General features: G+C 39.6%; 1 protein-coding gene and 3 long non-coding RNA genes across 5 annotated transcripts in view; 2 read left to right on the top strand and 2 right to left on the bottom strand.

The window, feature by feature from the left end:
• The first annotated feature begins 1653 nt into the window (after positions 1-1653).
• On the top strand, positions 1654-24246 carry LOC119490396. The gene is made up of 3 exons (XR_005207389.1): positions 1654-1843; positions 4871-4872; positions 24112-24246. It is a non-coding gene; the product is annotated as an uncharacterized LOC119490396 (long non-coding RNA).
• LOC119490380 (tumor necrosis factor receptor superfamily member 14-like) overlaps positions 2027-24439 on the bottom strand; it is a 28329-nt gene continuing 5916 nt past the window's right edge. The window contains exons 4-8 of one of the 2 annotated variants that reach the window (XM_037773757.1): positions 4609-4767; positions 3810-3894; positions 3371-3507; positions 3209-3230; positions 2027-2915 (exon numbers count right to left, since the gene is read on the bottom strand). In XM_037773757.1, coding sequence (XP_037629685.1) covers positions 2813-2915; positions 3209-3230; positions 3371-3507; positions 3810-3894; positions 4609-4767 — 506 coding nt within the window. In that variant the 3' untranslated portion in view covers positions 2027-2812. The remainder of the gene's footprint in view (positions 2916-3208; positions 3231-3370; positions 3508-3809; positions 3895-4608; positions 4768-24439) is intronic. The other variant, XM_037773758.1, reaches the window with a different exon arrangement.
• Positions 14182-20306, top strand: LOC119490394. Its single transcript, XR_005207387.1, has 3 exons — positions 14182-14298; positions 20103-20107; positions 20227-20306. It is a non-coding gene; the product is annotated as an uncharacterized LOC119490394 (long non-coding RNA).
• Positions 15767-17140, bottom strand: LOC119490402. The gene is made up of 3 exons (XR_005207395.1): positions 17124-17140; positions 16714-16806; positions 15767-16255 (listed from the first exon to the last, which is right to left on the bottom strand). It is a non-coding gene; the product is annotated as an uncharacterized LOC119490402 (long non-coding RNA).

Below are 24439 nucleotides of genomic sequence, written 5' to 3'. Positions count from 1 at the left end.
ATGAGATCGGCGCATGATGCGCGCAGATACAGACAAAATACAAGGCCTGAAAGAAAAAGACAACGAAGAGATCCGAGACGTAATCATCAGTATCTTGTCCAGAATCACACCGCAGTGGGCTTCATCCATGGAAACACTGGTCGATACCGTTCACCGCCTCGGAAGAAGAGAAGAAGGGAGACACCGGCAGGTCATCATCCAGTTCCCCAGATAGCAGTGGGGCGGATCCGTCCCCAGGTCGGTACATCCGCCCTAGTGTCTCACTCATTTCGGCTATGCGCCACGGATCTGGCCCGCCTCCATAGTTCGCCATGAGATATCACCTTGATGTCATCTGGAAGCTGTCCAAAAACTCCAACATCTGCAAAGATATCGGAATCCACCTCAAACAGGACTCCTGCAAAGCCGACAGAGAGGCCAAAGATGGAGCAAGACAGAGCGGCAGGGAAGAATATCTACTACAAAGGCCATGTGGGCTATATCAATGGTAACAGGGTTACTCCAGACTAGATCAGATAAAGGTAACAACATGTCACTTATTTCATGCTCTCAGATCTTTGAGAGTCTCACCCCAGGAGGTGTATATTAATATTTACAACTCCGGTGTCTGAAACGTGTACACTTTGCAGGTGAAGTATATATTCTGCATTGTATTTAAAAAAGGAAAGAAAGAAAAAAAAAAACTTGTTCAACTTTAAAATGTTCTCAGTGATCAATGGGAGGGGGAGATTATTTTAAGTTAAGTTTACACTAGACTATTTAATGACCTTCCTCCGTTCATATGAAGATGTGCACTTCAAAGAAAATGTTTAATGTTTGACATTGGTTGATTATAGATGTCATTTACTGTATAAATTTACTGTATAAATTCCTCTTAGATAGGGGCTTGTTCATAACGCTCATTTAAAAACGAACAAACATACCTCCTTAAACTTATTGTTACTTCTTTCTTATTTTTTTATTCTGTTCTTTGTATGTTTTCCTTTAATTCGATGTTCTCTTTTGTATCACTTAATGCTAGGGGTTTAAGAGATTCTAAAGAAAGGAAATCAACTTTCTTGTTCTGTAAAAATTAAAAAGCACAATGTCATCTTCTTCAATAAACTCACTCTAATGACACAGATGAAACGTTTTGGTCAAACCAGTGGGGAGACAAAATACTATTTAGCCATGGTACAAATAGGTCAGCAGGTGTCACCATACTCTTAAATAACTTTCCTGGGAAGGTGGTAACCACTAAGAAGGATTCTTCTGGTTACTGGGTATTTTGTCTTTGAAGTTAATGATCACTTTCTGATCTTAGGAAATATATATGGGTATAATAACTATCACCAAAACAAAAATCTGATTACTGAAATGACAAATGTTGTTAAAGATCTATGTCAAAGGTATCAAACTGAAGACTTTATTTTTAGAGGGGGTTTTAATATGGTGATTGTGGTTTCATAAATCTTACAGGTGTAAAATCAAAGTTCCCTCCTCACTAATTTTAGAGTTCCTTACTTTGCACAAGACAGACACACATCAAAAAGCTATCTAACCACTAATATTCTGAACAAACATTAGTATCAAAATTGTCAAAATGTAATTCTTAGTTCAAGTTATTACCCATTCTCAATAACTTTAAACTTAAGATATTACATCTAGTGATCATCACTGATAAAAGCATTACAGATGTATTCCAACACCATTAATGATTATACAATAAAGAGGTCAATACTTAGTCTAACACATGATGACTTTTACACAAGTTAATTATTGGTAAACATACAATGTGCACATTACCACAGATGAAAACTAGGTGTCTATGTTGCTCCATCGCAGATTCATAGTTGAGGAGGGGGTTCATTTGGTAAATGGGAAAGGGTTACCAATGTTCCTTTGGAGTCAGAAAGGGTTGACAGTTCTTGTTGATTTAAACGGGGAGAGAATTCTCCCAGAGTAATACAATTGTATTATCTTCCCTGGATAATGTCAAAATCGACACTCGATGGTCGATAGCCGAGTTTACAGCCCCCTAGCACAACAAATTGAAACATCTGTCAGTGACCAAATCTTCCTGGACACAAGAATGTGTTTTTCTCTTCCCAGTAGATGCAAGACGAGATAAGATGCTTCCCAGAGTGGCACGCACCAATCTCGCTACAGATGTTATACTGTATATTAGGTCAAATTATATAAACTTATAGTGGTGACCAATTTGTTGCTTTTATCACAAAATGCACAATTGTTATGCTTAGCTAGTGCTGTGTTCGGCTCCGGCAAAAGTTTGGAACAGCTCCTCAATACAGCGGAAAGGGAATTAAAAGCCTTAAAGAAATGGTTTGATATTAACAAGTTACCATTGAATTTAAGTAAAACAAAGTTCATAATATTTCATTTAATTGAAAAATCAGTAGTTAATTAAAAACAATGATAAATTATGTTGAAAGTGTATGTAATGGGCGTGATAATTGAATTGTAAAAATAACTGCAATTACCACCTTGCGCTTGTATGCCTCCACCAACCAGTCAAGATGCAGTTTATATCCACGTCTGTCCAACATGTCATCACTTCAACATTTTATCCTGTTAGACATTGAACTTTCCCCACCAAAATCCAATCAGTTCATTCTTGAATCCAAGTTTACACCAAATTTGAAGAAATTCCTGAGATATGGCGTCCACGAATGTACATACATGTGTAGACATGATGCCTTTGGTTGTTTCTGGATTTTCATCAGGCTGGTGGAAAGTTTTTCTCAAAACTCTGTGTGTGTAAAATACAAATCCACAGGACTGAAATAAGGACTCCAGGATCATGTGACTGAGTTCATGCTGGCTCTGGTCTGGACAGCTGGATCCCGAAGTGCCGGACGGCGTCATTCAGCCTGGCGAGTCTCTTTCTGTGGGCCAATGTGACTGAGCAGAGGTCTCTGGCAGGAAGAAAAGAAGGAGCCGTTTGCTTTATGGTGAATAATGCACAAATTGAAGGCAAGCTAACGGAATTGCATTTCAATGGAGTTGTACCTTAACTAATTTCAGGTGGCAAATACATTTTTTTGATTGATATATAGGTGGGGAAAAAGACAAATTAAATAAGACATTAGAACATTTTTGTGTAGAATTTCATGCAGTGCAGCCCGTTGTGTGAAAACATTTGAGACACAATTGTATACGGAGAACTTAAAAAATATTTATTTAGGATAAATAAACTAGGCCAACGTACCTGTTTTTCTGAGACAGTGTGCCTGAAATCCAAAATCCAAAAGCAAGAAACATATTAGCTAAAACCATTAGTGACCAGTCACTGAAGGCAATGAGGGGGAAAAAATGTGTGGAAATGATGTTATATATTAGGTCAAATTAGAGATTCAGAACAAGCACTAACCTGCGATCACAAGTGCTAATGATAATAGCGTGGCCATAATAAAAGGTATATAATAGAAACGCTCTCTTGAAGCAGCTCCACAGACAACATCACTGCTGTTGCTTCCTTCTTTGATCTCTACTTGGGTTTCTGAGCAACTGTCGGAAAAGAGAAATGAACGATAACTTTAATACTTTGTGTGTTTCAAATGAAAAGTCATTTGAAGTGTCATCATAATGTTAAAAGTACAAAGTGGGTAATGTCACACTAATTAAAAACAAATCAATATTTAAAGTAACACTTTCAAAAAAAGTCTATTGAAAGATCAGATGAAATAAGACTGGGGGATTGGCAATGTTTGAATCTCCTGTGGATGGAAATGATCAACAATCAACATGTTGTGCTACAGGGCAGGAAAACCCTACTTTTTTGAGTAATTACTGTACAAACAATGTCTTACCTAGTCCAAGCCGTGCAATTCAGGCCATCCTGGGAAAAATGGCCTGGCTGACAAAGTTCACACACTGTATCAGTTCTGCTGGTTCCTTAGAGAAACAGACAAAAGTGAGATTAATAACACGGGAACCCAACATCTGGTGAAGATCCATCATTTATCAGACTCAACTCAGTGTCTTCATTGAGTGGTTTAACATGCACACTAGTATCCCAGTTATGATATGAGTGTACCAAACATGTCAGTGCAGGAAATCAGTCCTGAGATATGAATACTTTTAGTCCTAGGTCAACTTTCAGGAGGGTTACTGAGACGCCTGATAAACACGGGCCCAGGTCATCATATCCTGGTTTCAGAAACCTGAATATGTTATAGAGCAGGCACTATAGAGGAGACACTTTCAAGTTATAGAGTAAAAAATATGATGATACTTGATGTGATGATGTAATGATGTCTGCATGCTGAAGTAAAAGTCAAAATCTGACACAGGTACACATACAAACTGTATTGTCACTCTTGTCTTCCATTTTTGATGATCAGAAGGAAAGGTTAAATACAGCAGTGTGGTAAATGCAGCAGTCCAGGCCAACCAAACTGGCACAGAAATGACAAATCTCCTCGATTTGGAGGAGTCAAAGACGTGTCTGAAGTTCTGAACTGTCGCTGAGGCTCAGAAAGTTGGATAATGTAAGTACCATTTAAACATAGAGCTGAATAACCAGGCTACACTATGTGCCAAACCAGGATAGTAGTGTTCATGTAAACATACTCACTGTCAGACTAGTCTGACTTGAATTTTTCTTACCAGGTTCTTTAATCCTGTGACCAGGTGCACATGGAGAATGTTTTTTTGGTAAACTACATCCTGCACCGTCCGTCAAATCTTTGCAGAAATAGCCACTTAAAACATCACAAATTGTGTCAGTTGTGGCTGTGCACTCCTGTTGGACAAAGACACCATGACCTAAAAGCAAACAGAAAAATAGTCATTATATTGTTGTTAAACATACATTTATACATTTTATGCAAGCTTAAAGGGCCAGTGTGTAGGATTTGGCGGCATCTAGCGGTGAGGTTGCATATTGCAACCTACTGAATCTTCTTCCCTGTGCCGAGCATGTGGGAGAACTACTGTGATTATGTGCTACTTAGTCGACTGCAACCAAGGACAAATTGAATGAAATCCAACCCACAGAGCTGCAGCAGGAGCTCTGATTGGCCAAACTCCTGACCAACACATAGGAGCTGGCCAATCAGAGCTCCTGTAGCTGCTCTGTGAGTTTTTAGGTTGTTCGCTCACTTACACATCTTAAAATGAAAGAGTGCAACTTTCAAATGAAATCAATCACAAAATGTAAACTGCAATTGCAATTACATTATGAAATTGAATTATTGATTATTAAGAGAGAAATATAATGATACATTGTTTTATTTTTTACTTGGAGCTTCAGAACATGCTATTTAAATTATGTTTTAATTTATTTATTTATATCGCTTTTTTATTGGTCAATAAGGTATATTATATTATTTACAATTAAACTCTGTGAAAATCTATTATGTCCCTGTGGTGCACTCAAGGCTCCATATAAAGCACATACCTGTTATACAACACAACCTGTAAGGACTTTTCCTAAATTATTAGGGCTCACTTTTCAGCAAACAGGCTGCCAACATAGCAGTACATTATCACATTATTTATTTTGTATCAAACTGCATCCATTAGCAGGGCTGCAATATATTTTTATTTATTGCAATTTGTTTTATACGTTTAAATTTTTGCCCAGTATCTTAATTCGATCAAACCTTTTCCACATTACCTCATTCGTCAGAATCAAACTGAATTTGGAGGCTGAAAAACAGAAATGTTAATCAGTTCATTGTGGACATACCTTGATCACAGGAGGTGCAGAAGAAACATTTAGTCAGGCCATTGGGTTGGTTCATATAAGTCCCATTCACACAGCGGCTGCACAGTGTGCCTGACTGCTGTATGCCTGACTGCTGTGTGCAGTCTCTTCGAACAACGGAACCTGTTCAACACAAAAACACACTGTCAGCGTCTCGAGATCACCAAGACATGATGGGAAGTAACAATTACAAAAGCAGAAGATAAGAAACTGTATCTGATAGAGTCAGTAACAATCGTGTTTCAGGTCTTTATTGGGCCAGTGTATGAAAATGCACTGCTACGCTCACAGCTATAACATTACTGCCGTACTCGCCGTCAGTCCGTCACACGCTCCCTCGCTCTCTCTGTCTGTCGCTCTCTCGACCGCATACAGACACTTGCTAACGTTAATCACACAACCCACGCAATGAATTATTCCTTAAACGAGTTTGCTATGTGTATAATACATTTTTGTTTAAAAGACATTTTAAAAATAAATAATTCCCCGATGCTTAGGCCCGGCGGGGAGTCAACCTAGGTTCGGCAGGCCGCCGGGCTTCACTGGCGAAAACCCTGTCTCTGTCAGCACTTTCGCCATTGTTTGCACTGTTTAGCGTTGTTAGCGTTGTTAGCACTGTTAGCTGCAAGCTGCGTCTTTCTGTCGCCATGTTGAGAGCCGTTGAGAGAAAATAGAAATGCTACTAATAGAGAGGAGAAGTCACGCCCCTTCCAGTGGACCACCATGGGACCTTATTTAGGAACAAATATGTACGATAGTCAACAGCGAGAGACAAATACATTTTTTGATCCCGTTTGAATAGCGCCATGAATCACACAGATGATGTTTGTCGATTTAAAAGATAATTTCGCAAGTCAATAAAATCACTCTTTTTTGTAAAACTGTTGAAGTATCACACTGTGAAAATATGTAATCAGAAAAGACGGCAGACCCAAAAGTGTTGGGAAACACACAGGCATCGTAGCTTCAGCTACGATGCCTGTGTGTTTCTTACTAGGATGAACTCACACCAGCAACGGGTCTGATCCTTCTTTTTCTTCCCGGCTGATAAAAAGAGCAGGAGTCTCTGGATAAAACACATCAGATAGGCTAACGTTTCATTTGTGCATGGAACATAGCTAAGTCAGCTAGGTAGCTAATGTTGGTTATGTATATTGTGCGAGACGAGAGATGTAGTTCTCTGAACGGTTTCACACAAAACTAAACGATACTACGACAAACTGAGACTTTCTTGACTTGCAAAATTATCTTTTAAATTGACAGATATCATATGTGTGATTCATGGTGTAATTCAAAAAGGATAAAATAAATACTTGTCTCTCACTGTTGACCACTGTACATATTTTATCTAAAATAAGGTCCCATGGGGTCCACTGGAAGGGGACTACGCCTCTCTAGCCCAGATTTAGCATAAATGTGTGTTCAGCCTGGTTCCATGGTTTGTGTTCTAACGTCTTTGCTTCACATTAGTGGGAATTCCTGTCGAGCATGAGATAGGTATAAGGTTACTGATGGTTAATATGGGTAACGTTACTTCCACTGAGTTTTTTTATATTGAGAACATGACAAGTACAAACAAACAAGGCATATGGGACAAAGGAGGACGGTCTGCAGGACAGATAATAATGCACTATACTCACTTATAACAGTCTCTTCTGCACTATATTCACTTTTAACAGTTTTCTTCATCTCCTTTTATTTTTATATCTGGTATATTTTTTTGTACTTTGTACTACTAACTTTTTTATTGCCTTTTTACTATCATGTTTTTGCACTATGGAACTGTGATGCTGTAAACTTGAATTTCCCTCGGGATGAATAAAGATACTATCTATCTATCTATCTATCTATCTATCTATCTATCTATCTATCTATCTACATGTCTTATTCATCAAAATGTTCTGCCTCAGGTTGGTACAAAAATGAAAATGAAAATAGAATGCATACATGAAAACAGGGCTATCTCTAATTAACTTAAACATATCTAGTAATGTAAAACAAGCTTTCTTCTCTTTCACAAGTCTCAGAGACTTGTGACTTCCACTGGTTCAAACTGGTTCAAACAAATCCCAAGTTCCTGTTTTCAAACACCAAACTGTTTTCACTGTCATGGTTCTCTTAACACAGTTAAGGTTTCGAATACAGCCAATGTTCCCCTCATGCATCCATGATGACAACCCGTGACACCGCCATCTTCCTGAACTGTAGACACTAACACTGCAGATCACTCCAGAAAGACGAGGCTAGAGTTATAATTTACCTTCGTGACACATAGGACAGCATTCCCCGTCCCTTGTTTTTATATTCTTTAGGAAGACAGCACATCGCTGGTGCCATGAGTGCAGCAATATACCCTGTTAAAGAAACAGTAACGTTAGTTTCACTGTTTTAATGTAGCACCTTCATACTTGCTGTTAGAGGCTGATAAGGGTAGAAGACAGACGGTATGGAGGCGACACAATCTCTGACTATAGGGCTCGTAAATAATTTGTGCTTTACAGTGTTGCATTGTTTGTTTGTTGTATGGCTCATGATTCATTTCCGAAAGGACTGATAATAAACATCCATCAATCTAACATTAACTTATATACGAGTCTGCACAACACGTGTCACGTCGGCTTAATAACTAAGTTTAGCATTACAGTACTTCGTTGAACGATAGGATACTTACCGAAGACAGCCAAAGTCGAAAGCATGATAACACGAGCTATCACATAGTTTCATCGAGCATTTGATCCAATAGTTCTGTTTTGGCTTTAAAAAATCCCACAAACAACAAAATTGATTTAGCTAGAAAGCCCCGAAGTTTACTTATAAAGTTAAGTCAAACAAGATTAAGGGCGTTTTCACATGAGGCAAGATTGACCTGTACTTTAACCGAGTACAATAAACCCTCCCCCTCCACTCAGCACATTAGTACAGTAGCTCTGTAGCTGAGTTCACTGCGTCATCATCCACGTGTGTTTCTTTATGTTGAGATCAGCTGTTCTAGTGGTGGAGCGTCTTAAAACACTTCATTCAAACTGGACAGAAACAAAATAAAACTCACCAATACTGTCGTCGTTAGTCTTTCCAACAATCACCAACTCTGGTTTGGTCGTAATAAACTCTTTATTTCACAGTTTGATGTGGCTCTGCTCGTCTCCCTCTCCCTCTCGTCTGCCTTCCTGCTGTATGACCCACAGCCGTGCAGCTCAGAGGATGAGATCGGCGCATGATGCGCGCAGATACAGACAAAATACAAGGCCTGAAAGAAAAAGACAACGAAGAGATCCGAGACGTAATCATCAGTATCTTGTCCAGAATCACACCGCAGTGGGCTTCATCCATGGAAACACTGGTCGATACCGTTCACCGCCTCGGAAGAAGAGAAGAAGGGAGACACCGGCAGGTCATCATCCAGTTCCCCAGATAGCAGTGGGGCGGATCCGTCCCCAGGTCGGTACATCCGCCCTAGTGTCTCACTCATTTCGGCTATGCGCCACGGATCTGGCCCGCCTCCATAGTTCGCCATGAGATATCACCTTGATGTCATCTGGAAGCTGTCCAAAAACTCCAACATCTGCAAAGATATCGGAATCCACCTCAAACAGGACTCCTGCAAAGCCGACAGAGAGGCCAAAGATGGAGCAAGACAGAGCGGCAGGGAAGAATATCTACTACAAAGGCCATGTGGGCTATATCAATGGTAACAGGGTTACTCCAGACTAGATCAGATAAAGGTAACAACATGTCACTTATTTCATGCTCTCAGATCTTTGAGAGTCTCACCCCAGGAGGTGTATATTAATATTTACAACTCCGGTGTCTGAAACGTGTACACTTTGCAGGTGAAGTATATATTCTGCATTGTATTTAAAAAAGGAAAGAAAGAAAAAAAAAAACTTGTTCAACTTTAAAATGTTCTCAGTGAGCAATGGGAGGGGGAGATTATTTTAAGTTAAGTTTACACTAGACTATTTAATGACCTTCCTCCGTTCATATGAAGATGTGCACTTCAAAGAAAATGTTTAATGTTTGACATTGGTTGATTATAGATGTCATTTACTGTATAAATTTACTGTATAAATTCCTCTTAGATAGGGGCTTGTTCATAACGCTCATTTAAAAACGAACAAACATACCTCCTTAAACTTATTGTTACTTCTTTCTTATTTTTTTATTCTGTTCTTTGTATGTTTTCCTTTAATTCGATGTTCTCTTTTGTATCACTTAATGCTAGGGGTTTACGAGATTCTAAAGAAAGGAAATCAACTTTCTTGTTCTGTAAAAATTAAAAAGCACAATGTCATCTTCTTCAATAAACTCACTCTAATGACACAGATGAAACGTTTTGGTCAAACCAGTGGGGAGACAAAATACTATTTAGCCATGGTACAAATAGGTCAGCAGGTGTCACCATACTCTTAAATAACTTTCCTGGGAAGGTGGTAACCACTAAGAAGGATTCTTCTGGTTACTGGGTATTTTGTCTTTGAAGTTAATGATCACTTTCTGATCTTAGGAAATATATATGGGTATAATAACTATCACCAAAACAAAAATCTGATTACTGAAATGACAAATGTTGTTAAAGATCTATGTCAAAGGTATCAAACTGAAGACTTTATTTTTAGAGGGGGTTTTAATATGGTGATTGTGGTTTCATAAATCTTACAGGTGTAAAATCAAAGTTCCCTCCTCACTAATTTTAGAGTTCCTTACTTTGCACAAGACAGACACACATCAAAAAGCTATCTAACCACTAATATTCTGAACAAACATTAGTATCAAAATTGTCAAAATGTAATTCTTAGTTCAAGTTATTACCCATTCTCAATAACTTTAAACTTAAGATATTACATCTAGTGATCATCACTGATAAAAGCATTACAGATGTATTCCAACACCATTAATGATTATACAATAAAGAGGTCAATACTTAGTCTAACACATGATGACTTTTACACAAGTTAATTATTGGTAAACATACAATGTGCACATTACCACAGATGAAAACTAGGTGTCTATGTTGCTCCATCGCAGATTCATAGTTGAGGAGGGGGTTCATTTGGTAAATGGGAAAGGGTTACCAATGTTCCTTTGGAGTCAGAAAGGGTTGACAGTTCTTGTTGATTTAAACGGGGAGAGAATTCTCCCAGAGTAATACAATTGTATTATCTTCCCTGGATAATGTCAAAATCGACACTCGATGGTCGATAGCCGAGTTTACAGCCCCCTAGCACAACAAATTGAAACATCTGTCAGTGACCAAATCTTCCTGGACACAAGAATGTGTTTTTCTCTTCCCAGTAGATGCAAGACGAGATAAGATGCTTCCCAGAGTGGCACGCACCAATCTCGCTACAGATGTTATACTGTATATTAGGTCAAATTATATAAACTTATAGTGGTGACCAATTTGTTGCTTTTATCACAAAATGCACAATTGTTATGCTTAGCTAGTGCTGTGTTCGGCTCCGGCAAAAGTTTGGAACAGCTCCTCAATACAGCGGAAAGGGAATTAAAAGCCTTAAAGAAATGGTTTGATATTAACAAGTTACCATTGAATTTAAGTAAAACAAAGTTCATAATATTTCATTTAATTGAAAAATCAGTAGTTAATTAAAAACAATGATAAATTATGTTGAAAGTGTATGTAATGGGCGTGATAATTGATTGTAAAAATAACTGCAATTACCACCTTGCGCTTGTATGCCTCCACCAACCAGTCAAGATGCAGTTTATATCCACGTCTGTCCAACATGTCATCACTTCAACATTTTATCCTGTTAGACATTGAACTTTCCCCACCAAAATCCAATCAGTTCATTCTTGAATCCAAGTTTACACCAAATTTGAAGAAATTCCTGAGATATGGCGTCCACGAATGTACATACATGTGTAGACATGATGCCTTTGGTTGTTTCTGGATTTTCATCAGGCTGGTGGAAAGTTTTTCTCAAAACTCTGTGTGTGTAAAATACAAATCCACAGGACTGAAATAAGGACTCCAGGATCATGTGACTGAGTTCATGCTGGCTCTGGTCTGGACAGCTGGATCCCGAAGTGCCGGACGGCGTCATTCAGCCTGGCGAGTCTCTTTCTGTGGGCCAATGTGACTGAGCAGAGGTCTCTGGCAGGAAGAAAAGAAGGAGCCGTTTGCTTTATGGTGAATAATGCACAAATTGAAGGCAAGCTAACGGAATTGCATTTCAATGGAGTTGTACCTTAACTAATTTCAGGTGGCAAATACATTTTTTTGATTGATATATAGGTGGGGAAAAAGACAAATTAAATAAGACATTAGAACATTTTTGTGTAGAATTTCATGCAGTGCAGCCCGTTGTGTGAAAACATTTGAGACACAATTGTATACGGAGAACTTAAAAAATATTTATTTAGGATAAATAAACTAGGCCAACGTACCTGTTTTTCTGAGACAGTGTGCCTGAAATCCAAAATCCAAAAGCAAGAAACATATTAGCTAAAACCATTAGTGACCAGTCACTGAAGGCAATGAGGGGGAAAAAATGTGTGGAAATGATGTTATATATTAGGTCAAATTAGAGATTCAGAACAAGCACTAACCTGCGATCACAAGTGCTAATGATAATAGCGTGGCCATAATAAAAGGTATATAATAGAAACGCTCTCTTGAAGCAGCTCCACAGACAACATCACTGCTGTTGCTTCCTTCTTTGATCTCTACTTGGGTTTCTGAGCAACTGTCGGAAAAGAGAAATGAACGATAACTTTAATACTTTGTGTGTTTCAAATGAAAAGTCATTTGAAGTGTCATCATAATGTTAAAAGTACAAAGTGGGTAATGTCACACTAATTAAAAACAAATCAATATTTAAAGTAACACTTTCAAAAAAAGTCTATTGAAAGATCAGATGAAATAAGACTGGGGGATTGGCAATGTTTGAATCTCCTGTGGATGGAAATGATCAACAATCAACATGTTGTGCTACAGGGCAGGAAAACCCTACTTTTTTGAGTAATTACTGTACAAACAATGTCTTACCTAGTCCAAGCCGTGCAATTCAGGCCATCCTGGGAAAAAATGGCCTGGCTGACAAAGTTCACACACTGTATCAGTTCTGCTGGTTCCTTAGAGAAACAGACAAAAGTGAGATTAATAACACGGGAACCCAACATCTGGTGAAGATCCATCATTTATCAGACTCAACTCAGTGTCTTCATTGAGTGGTTTAACATGCACACTAGTATCCCAGTTATGATATGAGTGTACCAAACATGTCAGTGCAGGAAATCAGTCCTGAGATATGAATACTTTTAGTCCTAGGTCAACTTTCAGGAGGGTTACTGAGACGCCTGATAAACACGGGCCCAGGTCATCATATCCTGGTTTCAGAAACCTGAATATGTTATAGAGCAGGCACTATAGAGGAGACACTTTCAAGTTATAGAGTAAAACATATGATGATACTTGATGTAATGATGTAATGATGTCTGCGTGCTGAAGTAAAAGTCAAAATCTGACACCAGTCTGACACAGGTACACATACAAACTGTATTGTCACTCTTGTCTTCCATTTTTGATGATCAGATGGAAAGGCTAAATACAGCAGTGTGGTAAATGCAGCAGTCCAGGCCAACCAAACTGGCTGACAGAAATGAATAAATCTGCTGGATTTGTAGGAGTCAAAGACGTGTCTGAAGTTCTGAACTGTCGCCGAGGCTCAGAAACTTGGATACTGTTATTAGTACCATGTATACATGGAGCTGAATAACCAGGCTACACTATGTGTCAAACTAGGATAGTAGTGTGCATGTTAACATACTCACTGTCAGACTAGTCTGACTTGAATTTTTCTTACCAGGTACTTTAATCCTGTGACCAGGTGGACATGGAGTGTGTTTTTTCGCTAAACTACATCCTCCACCATCCATCAAATGTTTGCAGAAATAGCCACTTAAAACTTCACAAATTGTGTCAGTTATGGTTGTGCACTCCTGTTGGACAAAGAGACCATGACCTAAAAGCAAACAGAAAAAATAGTTATTATATTGTTGTTAAAGGGACTATTTGTAACTTTGTACGCGCATAAATGTAGCGGGTCGTCACACATGCGCGCTCACATATGCGCGTTCGCGTGTGGCCGCTGCCTCTCCAACTCTGCCTGCCTGCGCGTTCTCAGCTCGCTCCACCTCTAGACGTGAACGCGTGCTCACTCCTCACTGCAGAAGAGTTAGTTTAGCTCTGAGAATATCTAGTGAATGCACAGTGGACGTTTGTGCAGAAAAAAATGCTGCAGCTCCTCCTTTGTATCAAACTGCATCCATTAGCAGGGCTGCAATATATTTTTATTTATTGCAATTTGTTTTATACATTTAAATTTTGCCCAGTATCCTAATTCAATCAAACCTTTTCCACATTACCTCATTTGTCAAAATCAAACTGAATTTGGAGGTTGAAAGACAGAAATGTTAATCAGTTCATTGTGGACATACCTTGGTCACAGGAGGTGCAGGGGATACAGTTACTCAGGCCATTGGGTTGGTTCATATAAGTCCCATTCACACAGGGGCTGCACCGTGTGCCTGACTGCTGTGTGCAGTCTCTTTGAACAACTGAACCTGTTCAAGACAAAAACGCGACGTCAGTGTCGCATGATCACAAAGACATGATGGGAAGTAACAATTACAAAAGCAGAAGATAACAAACTGTATCTGATAGAGTCAGTAACAATCTTGTTTCAGGTCTTTATTGGGCCAGTGTATGAAAATGCACTGCTACGCTCACAGCTATAACATTACTGCCGTACCCACTGTCAGTCCGTCACACGCTCCCTCGCTCTCTCCGTCTGTCGCTCTCTCTCTCGACCGCATACCGACACTAGCTAACATTAATCACACAACCCACGCAATTAATTATTCCTTAAAGGAGTTTGCTATGTGTATAATATGTTTTTGTTTAAAAAATAAATGATTCCCTGATGCTTATGCCCAGCAGGGAGTCAACCTAGGTTCGGCGGGCTGCACTGACGAAAACCCTGTCTCTTTCAGCCCTTTCGCCATTGTTTGCACTGTTTAGCATTGTTAGCGTTGTTAGCACTGTTAGCTGAAAGCTGCATCTTGCTGTCGCCATGTTGAGAGCTGTTGAGAGGCAATAGAAATGCTACCAATAGAGAGGAGAAGTCACGCCCCTTCCAGTGGACCACCATGGGACCTTATTTTGGAACAAATATGTACGGTAGTCAACGGTGAGAGACACAATTTTTTGATCCCATTTGAATAGCACCATGAATCACACAGATGAATTCTGTCAATTTAAAAGATAATTTCGCAAGTCAATAAAATCACACTTCGTTGTAAAACTGTTGGAAGTATCAGACTGTGAAAATACGTAATTAGAAAGACGACAGACCCAAAAGTGTCATAGTGACGTCTCTCTGGCTGAAGCTACGATACCTGTGTGATAACCGAGCTCTCTCTCACCTGGAGAAGCCGGGGAGCACTGTAAGAATCATGTTCTTTGATTTCTCCAGTGCTTTCAACACCATACAGCCTGCGCTTCTGGGGGACAAGCTGGAGAACACAGGAGTGGACCTTCACCTCACATCCAGGATACTGGACTACCTCGCCAACCGTCCACAGGACTGTGTGTCCGACATGGTAGTCTGCAGTACGGGGGCCCCGCAGGGAACAGTCCGGGCTACGTTCCTCTTCACCCTCTACACTGCAGAGTTCACCTACAACTCACCAACCTGCAGAAGTACTCTGACGACTCTGCAATCGTCGGCCTCGTCACAGATGGGGACAACAGGGAGTACCGAGAACTGACTCAGGACTTTGTGGACTGGTGCCAGCTGAACCGCCTCCAGCTCAATGCGGGGAAAACAAAAGAGCTGGTGGTGGATTTCCGCAGACGCACACACTCTATTTTATACATCCTTCTATTTGAATGGTTCATATTTTGTTACACTTTGTTTTGCTCTTTTTTATAGTGCTAGCTGATGCATCTTGTTTTTTGCACTATCCCCTTTGCTGCTGTACACTACAAATTTCCCCACTGCGGGCCTAATAAAAGGAATATCTTATCTTATCTCTCCTACTGGGATGAACTCACACCAGCAACGGGTCTGATCCTTCTTTTTCTTCCCAGTTGATAAAAGACCAGGAGTCTCTGGATAAAACACATCAGGTAGGCTAAAGTTTCATTTGTGCATGGAACATAGCCAAGTTAGCTAGCTAGCTAATGTTGGTTAAGTATATTGTGCGAGACGAGAGATGTAGTTCACTGAACAGTTTCACACAAAAGTAAACGATACTACGACAAACTGAGACGTTCTTGACTTGCAAAATTATCTTTTAAATTGACAAATATATGTGAGATTCATGGTGCAATTCAAAAAGGATAACATAAATACTTGTCTCTCACTGTTGACCACTGTACATCTTTTTTCCAAAATAAGGTCCCATGGGGTCCACTGGAAGGGGACTACGCCTCTCTAGCCCAGATTTAGCATAAATGTGTGTTCAGCCTGGTGTCATGGTTTGTGTTCTAACGTCTTTGCTTCACATTAGTGTGAATTCCTGTCGAGCATGAGATGAGATAGGTATAAGGTTATTGTTGGTTAAAAAAAAAGTACAAACAAACAAGGCATATATACATGTCTTATTCATCAAAATGTTCTGCCTCAGGTTGGTACAAAAATGACAAAAATAAAATGCATACATAAAAACAGGGCTATCTCAAATTAACAAACAAGCTATCTTGTCTTTCACAAGTTTCAGAGACGTATGACTTCCAATGGTTCAAACTGGGTTTGGTCCAATAGCCTTAATACATGGACGCCCGCTCTACCAACTGAGCTAACCCAGGCGCCCCAAGTTCCTGTTTTCAACACAAACACCAAACTGTTTTCACTGTCATGGTTTTCTTAATACATCCATGGTGACAACCCGTGACTACTCCATCTTCCTGACAGGTCACTCCTAAAAGACAAGGCTAATGTTGGCTGTTGATAACGTTAGACAGAGTTGTAATTTACCTTCGTGGCACATCGAACAGCATTCCCCGTCCCTTGTTTCATATTCCTTAGGAAGACAGCACATCACTGGTGCCATGAAGGCGGCAAAATACCCTATTAAAGAAACAGTAACGTCAGTTTCAGTGTCAGTAACCAGTGTATATACTGTATACAACATTATGTTAGCTGAAAGCAGCCTGGCAACGTAGTGAGTATTATGTGTAGGACATCCACACCATGCATAATTAAGAACTGATATGGGTTTTACAGAATTCACAAACTGTCCGATGTCTATACAGTAGTGATGTTACGTGCTGTGCCGAGGCTTCGCAGCGTGTCGAGTAATCCAGGAAGTTTTCCGCGATGCGAGTATCAGTGCTTAGCTTAATAGCTAACGTTAGCTTAGCAGGACTTCCGTGTATTCTACTTACCAAAGACAGCCAATTTCGCCAGCATGATAACACAAGCTATCACATAGTTTCATCGAGCCTTCGATACAATAGTACTGTTTTGGATTAAAAAAACCCCACAAAAAACAACATTTATTTAGTTTAACAGTTATCCTCACTAGACAGCTAGCTGGAAAGTACCTAAAGTCCCTAACCGTCAGCAGCCATGTTATCACGGGTGGGGCATCATCTTCTTCTTCTTCGGTGTTTATTGGCGGTTGCCAAACCAGCTTAGAAGTGCATCACCGCCACCAACCGGACTGGAGTGTGGAACAGGAGATTGTGTAGAAACAAAATGAAGAAAAAAAACAACTAATGAGGAAAACTAAATCAGTTTCTCTTAAAAACTTAAAAGGTTCACAGTATATTGTAGCGACCCTGGTCAATGAAGCTACGAGGCAGGAACTGGTTTCGCTGGTACTTTATTCCTCAGCTTGAACACAGGTTACTGTGGGCCGTAACCAACGCCAAAACAACACAACTACTCTTTTACAGCGTGCTATCTGCATTAACAGAGCTGCAGCAGGAGCTCTGATTGGCCAAACTCCTGACCAACACATAGGAGCTGGCCAATCACAGCTCCTGTAGCTGTTGTGTGGGTTTTTAGGTTGTTCGCTCACTTACACATCTTAAAATTAAAGAGTGCAACCTTCAAATGAAATCAATCACAAAACGTAAACTGCAATTACACTATGAAATTTAATTATTGATCATTAAGAGAGAAATATAATGATACACATTATTTATTTTGTATCAAACTGCATCCATTAGCAGGGCTGCAATATATTTTTATTTATTGCAATTTGTTTATACGTTTAAATTTTGCCCAGTATCCTAATTCGATCAAACCTTTTCCACGTTACCGCATTAGTCAGAATCAAACTGAATTTGGAGGTTGTCAATAAGAATGAAAGACAGAAATGTTAAATCAATTCATTGTGGACATACCTTGGTCACAGGAGGTGCAGAGGAAACAGTTACTCAGGCCATTGGGTTGGTTCATTTAAGTCACATTCCCACAGTAGCTGCACCGTGTGCCTGACTGCTGGGTGCAGTCTCTTTGAACAACTGAACCTGTTCAAGACAAAAACACGCTGTCAGCGTCGCATGATCACCAAGACATGATAGGAAGTAACAATTACAAAAGCAGAAGATAAGAAACTGTAGATAAGAAAATAGAAATGCTACCAATAGAGAGGTGAAGTCACGCCCCTTCCAGTGGACCACCATGGGACATTATTTTGGAACAAATATGTACGGTAGTCAACAGCGAGAGACAAATAATTGTTTGATCCCATTTCAAATGCGCCATGAATCACACAGATGATGTTTGTTGATTTAAAACATAATTTTGCAAGTCAATAAAATCACACTTTGTTGTGAAACTGTTGGAAGTATCAGACTGTGAAAATACGTAATCAGAAAGACGACACACCCAAAGGTCTTGTAGTAACGTCTCTGTGGCTGAAGCTACGATGCCTGTGTGTTTCCTACAGGGATGAACTCACACCAGCAACGGGTCTGATCCTTCTTTTTCTTCCCGGCTGATAAAAAGACCAGGTGTCGCTGAATAAAACACATCAGGTAGGCTAATGTTTAATTTGTGCATGGAACATAGCTAAGTTAGCTAGGTAGCTAATGTTGGTTATGTATATTGTGCGAGACGAGAGATGTAGTTCACTGAACGGTTTCACACAAAACTAAACGATACTACGACAAACTGAGACTTTCTTGACTTGCAAAATTATCTTTTACATTGACAAATATCATATGTGTGATTCATGGTGCAATTCAAAAAGGAAAAAATAAATACTTGTCTCTCACTGTTGACCACTGTACATATTTTTTCCAAAATAAGGTCCCATGGGGTCCACTGGAAGGGGACTACGCCTCTCTAGCCCAGATTTAGCATAAATGTGTGTTCAGCCTGGTTCCATGGTTTGTGTTCTAACGTCTTTGCTTCACATTAGTGTGAATTCCTGTCGATCATGAGATAGGTATAAGGTTACTGATGGTTAATATGGGTAACGTTACTTCCATTGAGTTTTTTTATATTGAGAACATGACAAGTACAAACTAACAAGGCATATATACATGTCTTATTCATCAAAATGTTCTGCCTCAGGTTGGTTAAAAAATGACAGAAATAAAATGCATACATAAAAACAGGGCTATCTCAAATTAACTTAAACATATCTAGTAGTGATGTTACGTGCTGTGCCGAGGTTTCGGAGCGCGTGTCGAGTAATCCAGGAAGTTTTCCGAGATGCGCGTATCGAGGCTTGTATCGTTTTAGACCAATGACTTCATTTATGACGCCCGAAGCCTCGCTGCCTGGCCATACCGCGTGACTGGTTCATGAAGTAGTTCAGACCTTCACTGGTTGAACCAATACCACTTTCAGGAAGTGACACAGAACACTAATATTACCCCTCCTGCCATTATTATATTATATTACACTACAATACAATTATTGACCAAAGGATTGGTTTACACACATAAGATGCATTCCTCACAAAACAATTACAGTTTATTATACATGTATATTATATACACTCATAATATACTTACTAGAAAAGAGACATATTATATATTATATATATTTTTCATTGTTTATAGTCATTCCCAACAGCCTTTACTTGCGCAAAAATACAGTATATCACAGATCACATGGTTAAGATCATATCTGCCTGTTTTACACTCTTTGGTCACCAGATGGTGTCGTGCACATGAAGCCTCGAGAAATGAAGCCTTTTCTGAACCAATTTGCTGGAAAGCTTCAGCTCGCCATCACTAATATCTAGTAATGAAAACAAGCTTTCTTGTCTTTCACAAGTTTCAGAGACTTATGACTTCCAATGGTTCAAACTGGGTTTGGTCCAACTTCCGCAGTAATAACACAATATTGAGAAATAAGTCCACGTTCCTGTTTTCAACACAAACACCAAACTGTTTTCACAGTCATGGTTTTCTTAATACAGCCATGGTGACAACCCGTGACAACTCCATCTCTTCCTGAACTGTAGACACTAACACTGCAGATCGCTCCTGAAAGACGAGGCTAGAGTTATAATTTACCTTTGAGACATTTCAGACAGCATCTCCCGTCCCTTGTTTCATATTCCTCAGGAAGACAGCACATCACTGGTGCCATGAGTGCAGCAACGTACCCTGTTAAAGAAACAGTAACGTTAGTTTCACTGTTTTAATTTAGCACCTACATACGAGCTGTTACGGTAGAGGATAATAAGGGTAGAAGACAGACGGTATAGGGCGAAACAATCTCTGAAAATAGGGCTCGCAAATCATTTGTACATTGTTGTGTTGTCAACTTATATCCGAGTCTGCACAACACGTCGCTAAGCTAACATTAGCTTAATAGCTAACTAACATTAGCGTTACAGGACTTCCGTGTTCGATACTTACCGAAGACAGCCAAAGTTGGAAGCATGATAACACGAGCTATCACATAGTGTCATCGATTATTGGATACAATAGTACTGTTTTGGATTAAAAAAAAACAAAAAAACAAAATGTATTTAGCTTAACAGTTAGCGTCACTAACTAGCACAACACAGCTAACACGAAAGTCCCTAACGGTCCCAACCGTCAGCAGCCATGTTGGCATTGGTGGGGCATCTTCTTTATCTTCTTTATCTTCTTTATCTTCTTCATCTTCTTCTTCTCCTTCTTCTCAGGTAACCTAGGTTACTGTAGAAATTATTATGTGCGTAACTTCCGGTGAGGTAGCGGAAGTAGCAGTAAGCTAGTTAGTCCCATAGACTAACCATAGCGAAAAGTAATTCTCCTTCATTTGACAAAATCCTGCTTTATTTTTAACAGATATTTAACTAATGTTAAATTGTCATTTTCGTAAATGTCATAGCGGAGCTGTGGTACGGTGTTCCGTACACGTTATGTCAGACGTGCACACAGCGTGTGTGTTGACAGCTGCTGCTGCAGTAAGCAGTCAGTGAGCACCACTGAGGTTAAAATGCCCGTTTGAAAGCATTTATTCAACAAAGGGTGATATATTTAACAACGTGTGATAGCATAATAGTCATTTCATACAGACTACAGTACTGTGAGAAGCATAAATTAAGTTTAAATGTACATTTTCGCTGCTCTAGTCATCTTCCCTCTCTAGCTGCAGTCAGGACTGGAGCTTCTCCTCCGGGGAAAATGTCATCTGTACGGAGCATCGTTAGTGTACGTTAGTTGGGCTATAAAGAGCAGCGGAGAAGAGACGTCGGGTCCTTTAAAGAACCGACAGAGGAGCCAGGAGAACATCAGCTATGATTTCATGTGTAGGGAGGACTCAGTATTGTAGCGTCTGTTTAATGACAGCCAGTTACTTTCAGTATTCTCTGTAGCCTACAGTTTAAAATGTAAGGCAGTTCATGGCACGGAGTGCAGGCCAGCATCAGACTACAGATAGTTTAAGTACGGTTGTCTGTGTGTAAAAAACTAAACCGTGTTACTGTGGAAGTACTGATCTACCTCAGAGCTTTTCAGATTGTTCATCTCTTCACCGTCTGCAGCAACGGAGTCAATAACGTAGCTAAATATGCTAGTGTAGGTTATCTGAGGCCACTTCTTCAGGTCGTCCTCCATCCCTCCATAGTAGAAGGCAGAGCTATGATCACATGATCCTGTCTGAGCTGTAATAGGTGGTCTTCACACATGTTTTACTAGATTTATTAATACAATCGCTCTAGAAGAGACGATTAGAGTAGCGTTACCATGGAAAACGATTCAGTGACACGACGCGCCGGAAGTTACAGACATAATTCACGCAAGGCATCATGGGGGCTAGGAATAAGGTGGATACAGATTTCTAAGGAGACCAGCGGCGTTGAAAAAGACTGACCTTTCTCAACTACTCGCTAACTGCTAACATTACTCGCGTTAAATAGTGGTCCATCTCCGTGTTTCGGTACGGTTGGCTTTCACACCTGATGCGGACTGTACCCGAGTACACATGAACCGTACTCCAGACCACCTTTTCAAGTGGACTCGGGGCACGGATCGACGAACCGTGACCCGAGTACGGTTATGAAGGTTCACACTAATCAATCGAACTGGACTTTGGGGACAAGTTTACTCGGATCCGGGCCCGGGTCCCTAATGTGAAAGCACCCTAAAATAGTAAAGTGGACCTTTGGGAAAGCGCACGAGCCGCCGTGGAGTACAAACTGCGCCCTTAAAAAAAAACTTTTGACCTAAAACTAAGATACAAGTAATGGGAAAAGAAATGCCCCGTCTCCTTTAAGAAAACGAGAAGCTGAAAGAAAAAGTAACGGAGTTGGAGAGGTACAAGAGACGTTGGCATCTCAAAATACAAGGCCTGAAAGAAAAAGACGACGAACATATCCGAGACTTAATCATCAGTTTCTTGTCCAGAATCACACCACAGTGGGCTTCATCCATGGAAACAGTGGTTGATATTTTTTTTTCGTTTTTTCTTCGGTGAGGCGGTGAACGGTATTCACTCGATACCGTTCACCGCCTCGGAAGACGAGAACAAGGGAGACACCGGCAGATCATCATCCAGTTCGTCATGAGATATCACCGTGATGTCATCTGGAAGCTGTCCAAAAACTCCAAGATCTGCAAAGATATCGGAATCCACCTCAAACAGGACTCCTGCAAAGCCGACAGAGAGGCCAAAGATGGAGCAAGCCAGAGTGGCAGGGAAGAATATCTACTACAAAGGCCATGTGGGCTATATCAATGGTAACAGGGTTACTCCAGACTAGATCAGATAAAGGTAACAACATGTCACTTATTTCATGCTCTCAGATCTTTGAGAGTCTCACACCAGGAGGTATACATTAATATTTACAACTGAAACTTGCACACTTTGCCAGTGAAGTGTATATTCTGCATTGTAGTAAAAAAAAAAGGAAAGAAAGGGGGAAAAAAAACTTGTTCCACTTTAAAATGTTCTCAATGAAACCTACATCCTTAAACTTTTAACCGCATTTCTTTCTTATTTTTTTTATTCTGTTCTTTGTATGTTTTCCTTTAATTCTATGTTCTCTTTTGTATCACTTGATGCTAGGGGTTTACCAGATTCTATAGAAAGGAAATCAACTTTCTTGTTCTGTAAAAAATGAAAATAAAAAGTTTCTTCAAGAAACTCACTCTAATGACACAGATGAAAAGTTTTGGTCAAACCAGTGGGGAGACAAAATACTATTTAGCCATGGTACAAATAGGTCAGCAGGTGTCGCCATACTCTTAAATAACTTTCCTGGGAAGGTGGTAACCACTAAGAAGGATTCTTCTGGTCACTGGGTAATTTGTGTGTTTGAAGTTAATGATCACTTTCTGATCTTAGAAAATATATATGGGTATAATAACTATCACCAAAACAAAAATCTGATTACTGAAATGACAAATGTTGTTAAAGATCTATGTCAAATTCATGTAACAAACTGAAGACTTTATTTTTAGAGGGGGTTTTAATATGGTGATGGTGGTTCATAAATCTTACACTTGTAAAATCAAAATTCCCTCCTCACTAATTTTAGAGTTCCTTATTTTGCACAAAACCGACACATATCAAAAAGCTATCTAACCACTAATATTCTGAACAAACATTAGTATCAAAATTGTCAAAATGTAATTCTCAGTTCAAGTTATTACCCATTCTCAATAACTTTAAACTTAAGATATTACATCTAGTGATCATCACTGATAAAAGCATTACAAATGTATTCCAATACCATTAATGATTATACAACTAAGAGGTCAATACTTAGTCTAACACATGATGACTTTTACACAAATTAATTATTGGTCAACATACAATGTGCACATTACCACAGATGAAAACTAGGTGTCTATGTTGCTCCATCGCAGATTCATAGTTCAAGAGGGGGTTCATTTGGTAAATGTGAAAGGGTTACCAATGTTCCTTTGGAGTCAGAAAGGGTTGACAGTTCTTGTTGATTTAAACGGGGAGAGAATTCTCCCAGAGTAATACAATTGTATTATCTTCCCTGGATAATGTCAAAATCGACACTTGATGGTCGATAGCAGAGTTTACGGCCCCCTAGCACAACAAATTGTTCCTTTTTTCAAACTGAAACATCTGTCAGTGACCAAATCTTCCTGAACACAAGAATGTGTTTTTCTCTTCCCAGTAGATGCAAGAGGAGAAAAGATGCTTCCCAGAGTGGCACGCACCAATCTCGCTACAGATGTTATACTGTATATTAGGTCAAATTAGAGATTCAGAACAAGCACTAACCTGCGATCACAAGTTCTAATGATAATAGCGTGGCCATAAT

The sequence above is a fragment of the Sebastes umbrosus genome, chromosome 6 (assembly GCF_015220745.1).
Source record: "Sebastes umbrosus isolate fSebUmb1 chromosome 6, fSebUmb1.pri, whole genome shotgun sequence".
NCBI lineage: Eukaryota > Metazoa > Chordata > Actinopteri > Perciformes > Sebastidae > Sebastes > Sebastes umbrosus.
The sequence above is the reverse complement of the archived record's forward strand: the minus strand, read 5'-3'. Positions and strand labels throughout refer to the sequence as shown.